The sequence below is a fragment of the Stegostoma tigrinum genome, chromosome 14, assembly GCF_030684315.1.
Source record: "Stegostoma tigrinum isolate sSteTig4 chromosome 14, sSteTig4.hap1, whole genome shotgun sequence".
Classification (NCBI taxonomy): domain Eukaryota; kingdom Metazoa; phylum Chordata; class Chondrichthyes; order Orectolobiformes; family Stegostomatidae; genus Stegostoma; species Stegostoma tigrinum.
In genome coordinates, this window is record NC_081367.1 from 11,454,800 (window position 1) to 11,468,862 (window position 14,063).

General features: G+C 42.1%; 1 protein-coding gene and 2 non-coding genes across 6 annotated transcripts in view; all 3 read right to left on the bottom strand.

Annotated features, from left to right (window-relative positions):
* atg16l1 (ATG16 autophagy related 16-like 1 (S. cerevisiae)) overlaps positions 1-14,063 on the bottom strand; it is a 61,832-nt gene that overhangs the window by 12,255 nt on the left and 35,514 nt on the right. For all 4 annotated transcript variants that reach the window (XM_048541687.1, XM_048541683.1, XM_048541686.2 and 1 more), the window contains exons 8-12: positions 13,464-13,514; positions 9,347-9,449; positions 6,664-6,769; positions 5,033-5,103; positions 2,693-2,764 (exon numbers count right to left, since the gene is read on the bottom strand). In XM_048541687.1, the coding sequence (XP_048397644.1) occupies positions 2,693-2,764; positions 5,033-5,103; positions 6,664-6,769; positions 9,347-9,449; positions 13,464-13,514 (403 nt within the window). The remainder of the gene's footprint in view (positions 1-2,692; positions 2,765-5,032; positions 5,104-6,663; positions 6,770-9,346; positions 9,450-13,463; positions 13,515-14,063) is intronic.
* LOC125458057 (small Cajal body-specific RNA 6) lies at positions 1,959-2,220 on the bottom strand. Its single transcript, XR_007248737.1, has one exon. It is a non-coding gene; the product is annotated as a small Cajal body-specific RNA 6 (non-coding RNA).
* Positions 5,785-6,058, bottom strand: LOC125458058 (small Cajal body-specific RNA 6). The gene has a single exon (XR_007248738.1). It is a non-coding gene; the product is annotated as a small Cajal body-specific RNA 6 (non-coding RNA).

Consider the following 14,063-nt stretch of genomic DNA (forward strand, 5'->3'; position numbering starts at 1 on the left):
TCACTGTACTGTGGTACAGGAAGAACAGCAGATAACATGAGCACAGCAGGGTGCCATGAACAGCTATTTGATAATGACCAATTAGCCTATTTTTTTTAGATACTGGCTGGCAGTCCTCTGCTCCGTTTCAACGTATCATGCGATCTTCTGCATCCACCTGAGCAGGCAGAGATGGTGCCTCAGTTCATTTTATCCAAAAGGCAGCATCACCCTCACTGCAGCATATTTCAGTGCTGTATTGAAGAGTTGGCTTTTTTTTTTAATGCACAAATCCTGGAGTGGGGCTTGACTTGAACCAAGAATCTCGTGACTCAGAGCCTAAGGTATCACCCAAAACATAGTCTTTTAAAAAAATGCACAAGTTTTGTTTCAAAAATCAAACCTCAGGCCAAAGTCTGGCTCAGTCACTCTCAGGTGACTGTGCATGTGACTTCAGCAGCAAGTTCGATTTGATCAAACTGTCATCGGAGTCACACAGGTTAAAACAGTAACAGAAAAGTGTTATTTTAATGGGGTCCATTGACTTGGAAGCTGGGCTACCACTTGGTTACCAAGAGCAGTTGTTTTCTACATAGGAAGGAAGAGAACTGCACCAAATTCTAAATCGGTCATTTTCCCTCTGGCTGGGAGTAGACACTGGGGGACACATGAAACAGTAATTCTACTGGAGATCATTGGTAAAAAGGCCAGAGACCTGCAAGTGGTTCCCAGAATAAAATTAAGAAAGAGATAAATTTAAGTAAACTCTGCTGCACTCAGCTACAAACACACACTAAAGACAAAGACCCAAACTTCAACCAAAGACATACTTTAATGTTACGGTTTTGTTTTTACAAACAGGATATTGTCAAACTTACCACAGTGGCTTGCAGAGAGCAACCACTTCCTGTGACACTTTTCAACTAGCCTCGGCACCAGAGGCTCATTTTGTCAGCCTTTTACATTTTCCAGTTCCAACAGACGGCCACAGACTCAAATGTTAGTTTTTTTTCTTTCTAAATTGGAAGACTTCACCCACCACCAGATGTGAATCATCTCTGCTTTACCTTTAAATCCAAACATGCTGCACCTAGGCACTGCTCCTCATGCACTGTATGCATTCCTGAGGCTCCTTTGTCCCATTTACCCAGCATCTCCTGCCAATTCTCCACATTCAAAAAAAATCCCTACCACTCCACTCCTGGATCCCATTAATGCCCCCAAACTATATCTTTTCTTTCTGCTTATCTTCCTGTAATATCTCTCATTAGATAGGAGGCCTGGAGTTTTAATGAGCATACTGACCTACATGACCTAAACAGACTCGAGAGAGAAAAATTGTACTAAAGGTATGCCTTATGACATCAGGACGGTTGCAGGGCTGGAGTTTATACCAAGACATGAGACCTTAGAGAAATTTTAAAACAAGGATGTGGCAAGCACTATGTATAATGCCTTCAGTATTCGTAATATTTAAGTGGGAAGATATCTGCTGTTATAACAGTGGGATGTCAGTCATGTAGCATGACGAGTGTGAGTCACCAAGAGAGATGGTGACAAGGCAGATGTACAGGTGGAAACATTTTGTATTATCATAGGACGGCACCAATGAGCAGCATGTAGATGAACGTTACAAAGGGACCTTGAATTGACATTTGGGGAACACCAGACATAGGAGTGCATGAGTGGGAAGGAAAGCCATCACAGATTATTCTTTAGTTATGCTCATATTAAAAATGGAAACAGTCAACTGTAGTCCTATCCAGTTAGATAACAGAACCTTGGGAAGGGTGGTTGCAGCAGGGTGCTCTGTCCATACTCAAAACTCAAACAGCACTCTAATGTCAGTGTACAGTGCACCAGGGCAAGGTGCAAAGTCTTGCCCATGGATATAAAACATACAAAAAAATTAGGTCACACACTACATACAATATGTTGTTTCATGCAAAATTTTCTCCACTGCAAGCTTTAGGATGAGAGGTCTCAGTTTTCAATTTGCAGTCAGGCAACAGAGACAAACCTCACAGCACCAACACTCCTGAGTATGTACGTGTGACAGATGTGCATTGCAGACATGTTCCAAAGCTCGCAAACTGACTAAGCAGCAGCATCAATTACTATCAGGAAACCCTATACCATCGCAGCATGTCTAGAGCAGGATGGAATTGCAGGATTCCCTGGGAGCGAGGCTGTGAGAGTAATTCTCCATGCAGTCAGACCTTTTACTTATCATCACCGACCTCTGTACAGCAGCTTTACTCAGTTTTGCTGATTGAGCATGACTGACTCATAAGTCTATGTAAATGGCCAGGCTATGGTTAGAATAATGTGTGGAATTTGGCACTTGCGTGATGATGCTGTGGAGAGGGTGCTGAAAATTACCAAAATATAGAAGAATGAGAGGCAGAAGTTTTAGAAGAGATTAAAGAACCAGGCATTTTCATTAGACGAGGTTCAGAGTTGCTAGAAGTTATGAATTTGTTTCTCTGCTAGTGAAACTATCTAGGGCCAGCGGTCATCAAGTAGTTCTTTCCTTCAAAAACTCAAATATATACCATGAGCACAGTTTAAAACTCAGTTTAAAATTCACCTTTCATTCTCATGACAAAATACTGCACATAGGGAGTGTAAGAAGGAAGCTCCAGACCGATATATGTCTGAAGTACAACAGCAGAGACTAAATTGAGAATATGTTTATGCATTTGCCACTTACCCGCAGCCGAGAATCATCGACCGTCCAGATTCTGCTGGCAAAGTCATTGGAGGCAGCTAGGAGGTATGCTCCCTGAGAATAAAAAAAAACCATTACCTTAATACTTCGCAAACTGAGTAACATCACCAAACAGGGCAAAACATGACTAATACGAGCGGTGTGAACTGTAACAGATTCAACTGCAGTCTAATCTGTTAGCTCAACCAGGGTAGGAGCTGGAATGAAGAACGCATTCAATGCTCCTGCATACGCATGTGTACATGTATGTGTAGATGAACAGAGAAAGTCAGTTTTAAATATTCCTGCTGTCACAAGCCCTGACCACACATCTAAATGTATGTTACAATTTGGTTACAACCGCAATTTATTCCTTTAAACGTAGACAATGAAGTTGAACTAGACTAGCCATACCAATGCAGCAGCTACAAGAGCAGCTCACAAGCTGGGAATACTGCAGCCAGTAACTCACTTCTTGACTGCCAAAGCCTGTCCACCACCTGAGTAGGCACAGGTCATAAGTGTGATGGAATACTTTCCAATTGCCTGAATGAGTGCTTGACACCATCCAGGGCAAAGCAATCTGCTAAATTAGCACCACACCAACAAGCATCCACTCTCTGCGCCATCAATGCTCAATAGTGCGTATCATCTATAAGGTGCAGTGCAGAAATTCACAAAGATCCTTAGAAAGCACCTTCCAAACCCATGACAACTGCCATCTAAAAGGACAAGGGCGGCAGATACATGGAAACAAGAGATTTGGAAATATATCACTATTCCTTTAATGTACTGGATCAAAATCCTGGAATTCTTTCTCTAGCACCATTGTGGGTCCATCTACGGCTCTGAGGTTGCAGCAGTTCAAGGTGACAGTTCACCACCACCTTCTCAAGGGCTAATAGGGATAGGCAATAAATTCTGTCCCATGTCCCCTGCATGACTGATAACAAAATAAAGAGAGATCTGGGGGGCTTACTAAGAGAATAAAGTCTCAAGAAACCACTGTTTTGAACAAACAATAAACTTTACTGCACAATGTTAGAATAATGCAACCAACATGTAGAACTTATTTTCTAACACAAAACCAACGCATGGCAAATATGGGTAATAGACTGATTAAACATACCCCAGACAAATCAAACAGCAAATGTGACAAAGACAGATCCCATGAACTTCTCAACAACTTGCCTCAAACATTAATGACAAATTGGTTCATCAAATCTCATTAAATTTCCTCAAGGATCACAATTCTTCACTTTCACCAAACCGGACTTCTGATTCTTTTGAAACAGTTTTGTAGAAATGGCTCAAAACACCTTCCTTTTCTGAAGGCAAGCTTGCTTGTACTTATTCACAAGCTTAGCTACAGCTCCTTGCTGACAACGAACTCCACTGGATATTTCTCCTAAGCTCCAAATTTGCTCAATTACATGATGCAAACATTGCTTGTGAACTTTCGTATCCCCCATCATTCAGTGGCAGTGAATTATTACTGCTTGCAGGCTTCTCCTGAGCCTCTCGTGGACTCCCTCAATGCAAAACCAGCAATATTCCTACTTTCTTAACTCCCAGGACTTAGAAGTTCCTGTTTCTAAGATTTAGCTGTCTATTAATTCATAGAGCTTGCTCTTGAGTTTGATCACCAGTTATAAAACTGCTCTTAACTCCCCAAGTTTCTTACACTGGTCTGAGAAATGCAGCTAGCTTTCCAGCAGTACAGTTCACTGTAGTACTTCTAACATGGAGTTGGCCTTTCTCTCCTTCAACTAACTGCGTCCTTCAAACACCTCCAATGACTCAAGAACAGTTCTGCTTTACACAATGAAAACCTTGCGATAAGTGCCTCTCCTACTGCTGGGAAGAACTGAGTGTTACTACAATTTTGAAACTGTCAAATCTAGCATGTTGAAATTAAATACATCCTTGTAGAATTCTCTCAGAATGCTGGAAATCCATTTCATCACACAGCGTTAACTACAACGCTGATTAACTGCAAACTTAAAACTCCTTCAAGTCCTATCAACAACTCCAGCCCACATACCATTGATCAAATTCATACCAGGTCTTCTTTGACATGGCTCCATGCCTGGTCGTGAGCACCATCCTGAATGCTCGTAGATAATGGACAGGGACAGAACCAGTTAAGTGTTAATGCAGCCAATGCTAAACAGTCTGTGGACGTACTATCTCTTGGCTCATTTCAGAATCATGGCTAATGAGTTGAGGTACAAGAGGCGTGACAACAACTGCAAAATCTATTTTGAAAGAGCAGGATTTTTGTTTCCCTGAAAAGTAACTTGTAGCTGAGTAAGTCATGAAAACAGATGAATTCCAACTTACTGTGCTGTCAAATTCAAGGCTGGTAATGCCGGCATTGCTGCCAGTGAGTGAAGCCTTCAACTCACATTTTCCTGTACAAAACAAACACAGTCCGTCAGTCATCAGTGTCACAACCAGTAGGAGTCTTACCAAGACACTTTTTTCACAAATGTAGTAGTCCTAGATGAGTCTGTATTCATACTTTTCAGGACAGGTATGCAATATGCTTAATGAAGAGTTAAACTGTTTAGTTATACCTCAGAAGGAATACTGCAAGATGTCTAAGGGGCTGGTTTAGAGAGCCAGGCAACTCAGGCACCCTGCTACTTATAGTCACTGAGCAAGGATACGTCTGGACTGAGATGCATCCAACTCGCCCACTAGTTTCATGTGAAAAATGGTCCAGAACAAGCAAGGAAAATCAACAGAGGGCACTGGACCTGAGTGAGAGTCAGGATTTTGCAGTAAAGGAAGATAAATAAACTTTAAATAAAAATCCTTCACCACCATGTCACAGGTGCTATACCTGCTCCAAACTATTAAGATGACTGTGACAGAATCCCAACAGGGCACTTTTTCCAACCAGTGACATCAATTGTTAGCCTCAGGCATTTCCTCATGGAAATCAAGAGCAAAACTATTACAAATCAGCCATTGCGAAACATCCCTTCAAATAAACGATTAATTAGCATGCAGCAGTCAATGAGTCTAATGTTTAGTGTTTCACATCAGCATCTAGACCAATGTACAATCAATCCCACTTTCTCAATAGAGGTCTCAGCTTGAAAACTTGCAAGCATGCACCAGAGATAAATCCCACCATGCTCGAAAGCTCCTGTGGGATGAATTCTGTAAGATGCGCGCTATAGAGACATTCCACATCTCTCTGTGAGAACATCGACTGAAACAACAACATCGGTCACTGTCAGGAGCTCCATTTCCATCAGAGCACAACTGGAGCAGAATGGAAAATAAAGGAGCCCCTGGGAGCAAGCATGTGGCCATTTAATAAAGTGCCATCAGAGCGTTTATCCATCATCACTGACCTCAATACTTCAAACAATTATGAAAACACCACTAGCTTATCACTGTCCACATCTTAAACAGAGACAATAACAACACATCAAGCAGGATTCAAATTATATCCTGAGTCAGATAATAATGAGGAATGGGAAAGGGTGTTATAAAGCATCTCAGCCTCCCAGGGTTAACTTGGAGGGAGTGCTACAAAAATCAACTAAAGTTCCTGATCACTACGCAGAAAGTGTGTTGTGAAGATTGAAAAGGATAGGATTAGATTCTGCTCTAATATGTCCCAAAGTGGAACAGCCTGACGCTCCCTGTCTAAACTCTCAATTTGGCAGATCCTAGCATCTATGGAAACATAGACCAGTGGGAGTTACAGCTATGGTGAGGGACTGAAGAGAACAGGAAACAAAAATAACTGAAGTTTCCAAGCATGTGCCATAGGTGCTCATGGTTGATAGTTAGATAAGACTCCCTTCGCCAATAAAAATCATGAAAACATTGCTGGGATTACCCATAATGTTTCTAAACAGTAAAATGGTCATAGACACAAGAGTCAGGCTCAGCTCTAATCCCTGCTCCTTGGCACCAGTGTGGATTTAGATGTAAACCTTCCCCCTATATACCTGACAAGATCTCCCATAGTTTAACCTTCCGGTCCGTACCACCAGTCACCACCACTCGAGATCCTGGGCTGAACTGGACTGCGTTAACCTCTCCATCATGAGCATCCTAAAATAAAAAACAGGAAAATCCAGAGCAAAGGTGAGAGAAAACCATGGATTATGGTGGGATCCCTACTGAAAGACACCCTTAGCAGAAACTTTGGGTATTAGAACTGCACTGTTGCCAACAGTGAAGCAGGAAACAAAGTGTCATAATGACATTCCATAGGCCAGTTCTTGTCTTTTCTCTGTGCTAGTCCTGTGCTGCGCCTTTAACTGCAGTTAAGTCTCTCATTTCCACCTTCAACAATTAGCATGAGCAATATGATTAGGGAAAAGAACCAGAGTTCATTTCCTATTGTCTTCCTAATACTTACTGAATGGAAACACAAAGCTTCTTCCCCAAGAATCCACCTGCAAACAGCTGTTTTGTTTCAAGATCCGAGCTCTTTGGCCATTAGTACCGAAGAGTCACTCTTTCATCACTAGCCGTGGCTTGTAACGTTGAACTTAACTCGGCCTGCAGTAGGGTTAGGGTTAGGCCTAGGCCACCCTGATGTCTAAAAATACGCTTAAACTGATACAGATTGTAAATAGTAGACGTCCCAGCATCAGTCTTCATAGCTCTCCACCATTGCCCACGCAACAATGACCCACCCATTCCTATACTCTGCATTCCATCAATTAACTAACCCACAATCCAGAATGAGGACCTGATCTCTTATATGGGAGTTAAAGAACTCAGCTTGCAGCTTCAAGTCATGTAGTGGAAGTAGCCACACATCATATAACACTCCATTGTGACTAGTTCTTTTAAGACATGCACTGTGGATGAAAGATGTCCAATGAGATCATATATTTAACATCGCTGAACTCAATACTGATTTACAACAGAGCAAACCAGCAGACTGGAACTGCTCCAGAACTATAAGCAAGTTACAATCAGCCAAGAGCCAGAACACTGCTATTTTCCATTTACTGGAGCTATGTGGAAAAACAGGAGATACTTAGAATTCTCAGCTTCATTAGCAGACCATAATAAAGATCCCAAATTATACAGACAAAGTCAACCTGTAAATTAATATGTCAAATAACAGGCAAAAGATCAGACTACTGGAAAGTATATTCAGAATATATATCAAGAGAGTCTCCTTCAGGACATGACCAATATGTGCAAAAGACTCCCAGCCAAAGCAGTAGTATCATTTAACAGCTGGATGCTAGGAGGGTGGAATTATAGTATCCTTGCTTACATAGTGGAACAAACTGGCACCTCTGTGAACTTCAGATACAAGCTAGACATTGTAAATCACATCAACAACATTTCCACTGCTTATGTTTCAGCATGCCCAGCTGTCAATGCTCATAATTGGGGGTTAATAGCATAATATTGATTAAGAAAAATTGTTCCGTTTGTGATGCTCGATTCTTCTAATATGTTGTGTATAACAAGTGCCTGAAAACACACTCAGCCTCCCCAAGGAAGTTCTAGAAAAACACTTTCTTCTAAATGATAAACATTACACAGCAGCTCATAAATGTATGTTATATACAATGCTATTTTAGCCTATAGGAGAACGATGGCACTTAGGAACTTAAAGAGAAGTACCTTGCTACATTTCTGACATATTATAAAATGCTGCTTTGGCACAAGCTATTCTCAAATAAGGATCGTTCGTTAACTCAAGATTTTATTTTGATTTTCCAACTTATATTTTAGTTCAAAGACAACTAATCTATCCACGACTAAGTCAGATGGAAGATGCTGTGCAGCATATTTATTGGAGACTGGAACCAGTCAAATGGATTGTAATGGTACGGTCAGTCCTGCGCTTTCCTATGTAAACAAAACTCTCAAACAGTGAGAGTTAACAGCACAGAACTATTTCAATAATTCTGCAGGACCAGCACTGATCCTCAGTTCAGTTCAATAGTAGGAAAATTACTCACATGCTATTACCCATCAAAACTCTAAGCAGAGACTAGTAAAAGCTGGTAGATGAAACAGATTGCACAGTATTTCCAACAATGAAACAGGTCTATCAGACTGGAGGAACAACATCTCATCATCAGGGTAGGCACTTTATAAATTTGTGGACTTAATATGGAGTTCAACACTTTTAGATTGCGAACCCAGTCCCCACTTCTTCCCTTTGTTTTAGCTTTACTTGTTACATTCTCTGCCACCATGTCCTCTCTCCTCTCCCCCCGCTCCAGTTACATTATCTGTTTTATTCCATTTTGGCAGTTAGTCACACCATTGTTCTGCCATTCTCATGTTCCAATCACTTAATCTGCACGATCAACATCCTTTCAGCCCCAGCACTCCAACTTTTCACCAATGCATAAATGTTGCCCTTTCCAGACTTCACATCAGCTTTGAAGAAATCATCTAGATTCGAAACATCAGCTTGCTCTCTCTCCACGGATGCTGCCTGACCTGCTGTGATTTCCAGCATTTTATTTTCAGTACAGATTCCAGCTTCTGCAATAATTTGCTTCTTTCAGGCCTACTAGTTTGTAAATGCTATTTAGGTTCCACAGGAGCCTCCTCCCATCCTACTACATTTAAGCTGAATAGCAGATCCTTCTATTTCTTTCTGCCCAGTTACTTGTCGGGCCTCCTATTTGATCAAATACTTACAAATACGTGCAGTGCCAAAGTGGGAAGTCGCATCTCGTTGCATGGACCTGTGCGCACACTGGGACATTCGGTCACAGTCCCATGTAACGTGGGCGAACGTTTTCTAAAGGTAGCAAACAAAGAGTCTCTCATTTACTCCACCTGCAGATGGTGAAAAATAACCAAGGGACAATGTTCACTTAGAACAAAGTGTGTATTCAATTCTTGGATGTTATGGTAAGTGAGTAGAGAAGCAAGATACATGAGCTGATCTACAATTATGGATCAAATGAAAAAATCATGAGAAACGCAGGTCTCAATCATATAGACCAGAAAGCCCAGCTCCATGGCCAGTTTATGCAGATAGCTGATATCACCAAGGACAACAACCAGTTTCCAAGGCTAGGTAGTAAGAGGACAAAACTCAGTTGGATTTTCTTCTGATCATGAGTGATTGACTACATTCAGAATGGCAGCAGCGAGAATACAGCAGAGCAAACCTGGAGATAAGCAACAATAGGAGCTTCCGGCAAAGGCCTGTATTTATTTTTATTCACTCAAGGGATAATTCTGCAAGTTTTAAGTCACTTCTGCATAAGAATAAGTACTCCTCAGGTGAAAGTCCTGAACTGGGGGACAACATTAAGCAAGAACTAGGAAATCGAGATTAGGGGCAGCTGTTTGAGATAAATCCACATCTATTAAATGGGAATCTTTTGAAGGCCAGTTCATTGGAGGTCAGGACCAGTATATTCCTGTGTAAATGAAGGATAAGGATGCTAAGAAAAATTGTAAGCATGATCAGAAAGAAAATGGAGACATACAAATGTTTACGAAACTAAAGATAGACGGAGGCCTTGAGGAATGTAAAGAAAATAGAAAAGAATTTAAACAGGGAGGGCTAAAAGAGGCCATGAAGTGACTTTGGTAAACAGGATTAAGGAAATACCCAAGGCTTTTTATATTTATATAAAAAGTGAGAGGGTGGTCATGGAAAGGGTACGTCCACTCAAGGACAAAGGAGGGAATTTAAGCATTGAGCCAGAAGATGTGAGTGAGTTCCTTAATGAATACTTCGCATTGGTATTCACAAAGAAGGAGGACATCGTGGATGGGGAGGTTAGAGAGGGGTATGTTGATATTTTGAAGAACATCGATACAAAAACTGGTGGTCATGTAGGGTGTTTAGAAAAGCACTGAGCTCACCAAGTCCCCAGGATCTAACGGGATCCATCCCAAAATGCTGAGGGAGGCAAGGGAGGAAATTCTGGGAGCCTTATACGAAATCTTTGTATCCTCTTTAGTCACAGAAGAGGTCCCAAGGACTGGGAAATAACCAGGATTCTTTCTTCTTTTAAGGAAGGCAACAGGGATAGTCCAGAAATTACAGGCTGGTGGGCCTTATATCAGTTGTTGGGAAATTACTGGGAAAGATTCTTAGGGACAGGATTTATTCACATTTGAAAAAAAATATGAAATTAGCGACTGCCAACATGACTTTGTGCAGACTAGGACATGTCTCAAAAACACAGAGTTTTCTGATTGAAGTGGTCACAGTGGTGCATCTTATCTAGATGGATTTTAGCAAGGTTTTTGACAAGGTCCCCAGTGGTAGGCTGATACAGAAAATATCAGATGGGATCTGCAGTGAATTTGTAAAATACTGAACTGGCTTCATCACAGAAGACAGAGTTGCAGCGGAAGGGTGTTCTTCTGAATGGAGATCTGTAAGCAGTGGTGTTCCACAGAAATCAATGCTGGGAACCCTGTTGTTTGTAAATGTACATAAATGATTTGGCAGAGAGCGTAGGTGTTCTCATCGGTAGGTTTGTGGGTGACACACAGGTTAGGGGAGTCGTAGATAGTGAGGACAATACATCAGGATATAGATAGGGTGCAGACTTAGGTGGGAAAAGGCATATAGAATTTAGTCTGGGCAAACGTGAGATAATGCATTCTGGAAGGTCTAATGAAGGAGTGAAGCATATAGTAAACGGCAGTATAGAAAACAGCAGAACCTTTAGATGCATTGACATGGAGGGAATGGGTGGACGGGTCCACGATCCTTGGAAGAGTCAGCACAAGTGGGTAAGATGGTCAAGTAGGTATATATAGGATGCTTGCCTTCAACAGTGAGGGCATGCAGTGTTAAAAATTGGCAAATAATGTTACAGCTGAATAGACCTTTAGTAAGGCCATATTTGGAATATTGTGAACAATTCTGGTCATCTCGCTACTATAAGGATGTGGAGACTTTATGGAAGGTACAGAAAACATTTACCAGAATGTTGCCACCACAGTGTGGAGCTGGAGGAACACAGCAGGCCAGACAGCATCAGAGGAGCAGGCAAGTTGATGTTTCGGGTCAGGACCCTTCTTCAGAAATAGGGAGGGGGAAATGGAGCTTGAAAATAAATGAGAGGTGGGGTGGAGCTGGGGAAGGTAGGTGGGATGGTGATAAGGGAGTGCAGGTGGGGATTGGTCAGTGAAATGGGTGGGGTGGACAGGTTGCGTCAGGTGAAGAGAGTGGGGATGAGAGGGAGGGTTGGATATGGGATAAGGCTGGGGCTGGGGAGATTTTAAAGCCGGTGAATTCCACGTTTAGGCCATCGGGCTGTAGGCTCCCGAGAAGGAATATAAGGTATTGCTCCTCCAGTTTGCAGGTGATGCCATTGTGACACCAGAGGCCCAGGATGGAATGTCACCCGGGGAGTGCGAGGGGGGAGTTAAAGTGATTGCTGACCAGAAGGCATATTTAGTGCAGACTATCTACAAAAGGGTCTCTGAATCTACACTTGGTCCCACCAACGTTGCCTCCTCTACATCAACAGCGGATACAGTAGGCCAAGTTGACGGATGTGCAGGTGAACCTCTATCAGATATGGAACATTTGTTTTGGACCTTGAATGGAGGTGGTGGTGGTGGGGTTGGGGGGGGGGGGGGGGGGGAGCGGGGTGTTGTAGGGGCAGGTGTAGCACTTTCTGCTTTGCAGGGAAAGGTGCCGGGTGTGGGGAGGTTAGTGGGGAGTGTGGAGCGGACAAGGGAATTGTGGAGAGAGCACCCATTTGGAGGGCATTAGATATGAGGTCGGACGAGAAAAGACTCTGTTTGTTTTCACTTGCATGTCAGAGGCTGAGGGGCAACCTGATAGAAGTTTACAAAATTATGACAGGCATGATGGAAAGTCAGAGTCCTTTTCCTAGGGTAGAAATGTCAATTACTAGGTGACACAGGTTTAGGAAGAAAGGGGGAAAGTTTAAAGGAGATGTGACAGGCAAGTTTTTTTAAATCCAGACGGCTGCAAGTTCCTGGAATGTGCTGCCAGGGGAGGTGGTAGAAGCAGATACAATAGCAATATTTGACAGGCATTTTGACTGATACATGAACAGGTAGGGAACAGAGGCATACAGACTGCGCAGAGGCAAAAAAGTTTTAAAGTCCAGAATGGTGTCATGTGGCAGCACAGGCTTAGTCCAAAGGGTCTGTTCCTTTGCTGTACTGTTGTTTGACTTCTGCAGGAGATTGAAGTGCTATAGCTGAGCACTGAAATCATTTGCTGTCATTCATTGCCAAGGATTACGCATGAAGATTGGCTGCTTGTATTGGGGTGACAGAAAGCAAATGGTGCCTGCAGCACTAATAAGGGAGAGAAGAGAAAAATGACCAAAGCAGGGCAGGGGCAAATGCCAGTTCAGGATGTGGTCCTTGGTAGATTCACAAGACAGAAAACTGATTTGAAACAGCAGACAGAAGTAGTGTTTGAAGAATTTTCTTTTGAACAAAACAGAGGCTACAAAAATATACTGGCTGTGGAATACATTTTACTTATACAATTTCTAAAAGGCATCTCCAATTCTTCACGCTGTTTTCAGTTCTACAGTTTAACCTGAGGTTCACTGCAGCAGAGTGGTGAAAAGCAGGAACATAGTCTCATCAGCAAAATGATAACCAGCTGAGCATCATTAATAAGAACAATTCCATGTAAGGGAGGGTAGGTCAGAGGTAACATGGGCAGAGGCATGTGTTATTGTAAGAGAACACCAGATTAATTACCGTCCAATTAAAAATAGGTTTTGATCAAATGAGATCTTGATCAAACTTTCAAAAAGAAAATATTAGAAGGATGTTCCTAACCTACCCAAAGATACTACTGATAGAATCCAAGAGACCAGGTGTCTGCGAAGTCCTTCTGCAAAGAACAAACAGAAATGACCAATGAGCAGTGTTGTTGAATTAATGTCCACTCACCTTCCTGGCTGAGATCATAAACCTCTTTCACCTCTCTGCCCACACTCACCAAAGACCACCAGGCACAAATGAATCCTGTCAGAAAACACAGACACACAAATGCGCAGACACAAAATCGTCTTCTTTATTTGCGTAAGGATCCAAACTTTCTTGGTTCTCCTTTCCAACTTTCCATATTAACTCTTCATGGCTGAGTCAAGTTTCCCACACACCCCTAGAAACTTAACCAAGTGGTGATTCTTCACATGTAGGGCTGATGGTAAGCATTTGAAGATTATGTCTTAAGCATTTTAGGGGTAGGATCCTACATACATTCATTATTGACACAGGGGCATGTCAGTCATAAGCAGCAGAAATAAACGAATAGTACCCTCTGATGGTACTGTGGGTCAGACAATATCCTTTGACGCTCCAAGACTGGGTGGAACAGTTTAGTTTTTATTTGTCATTCAAATCTTTATTCAAGTCAAGTTGTCAACTTATTGTTTCC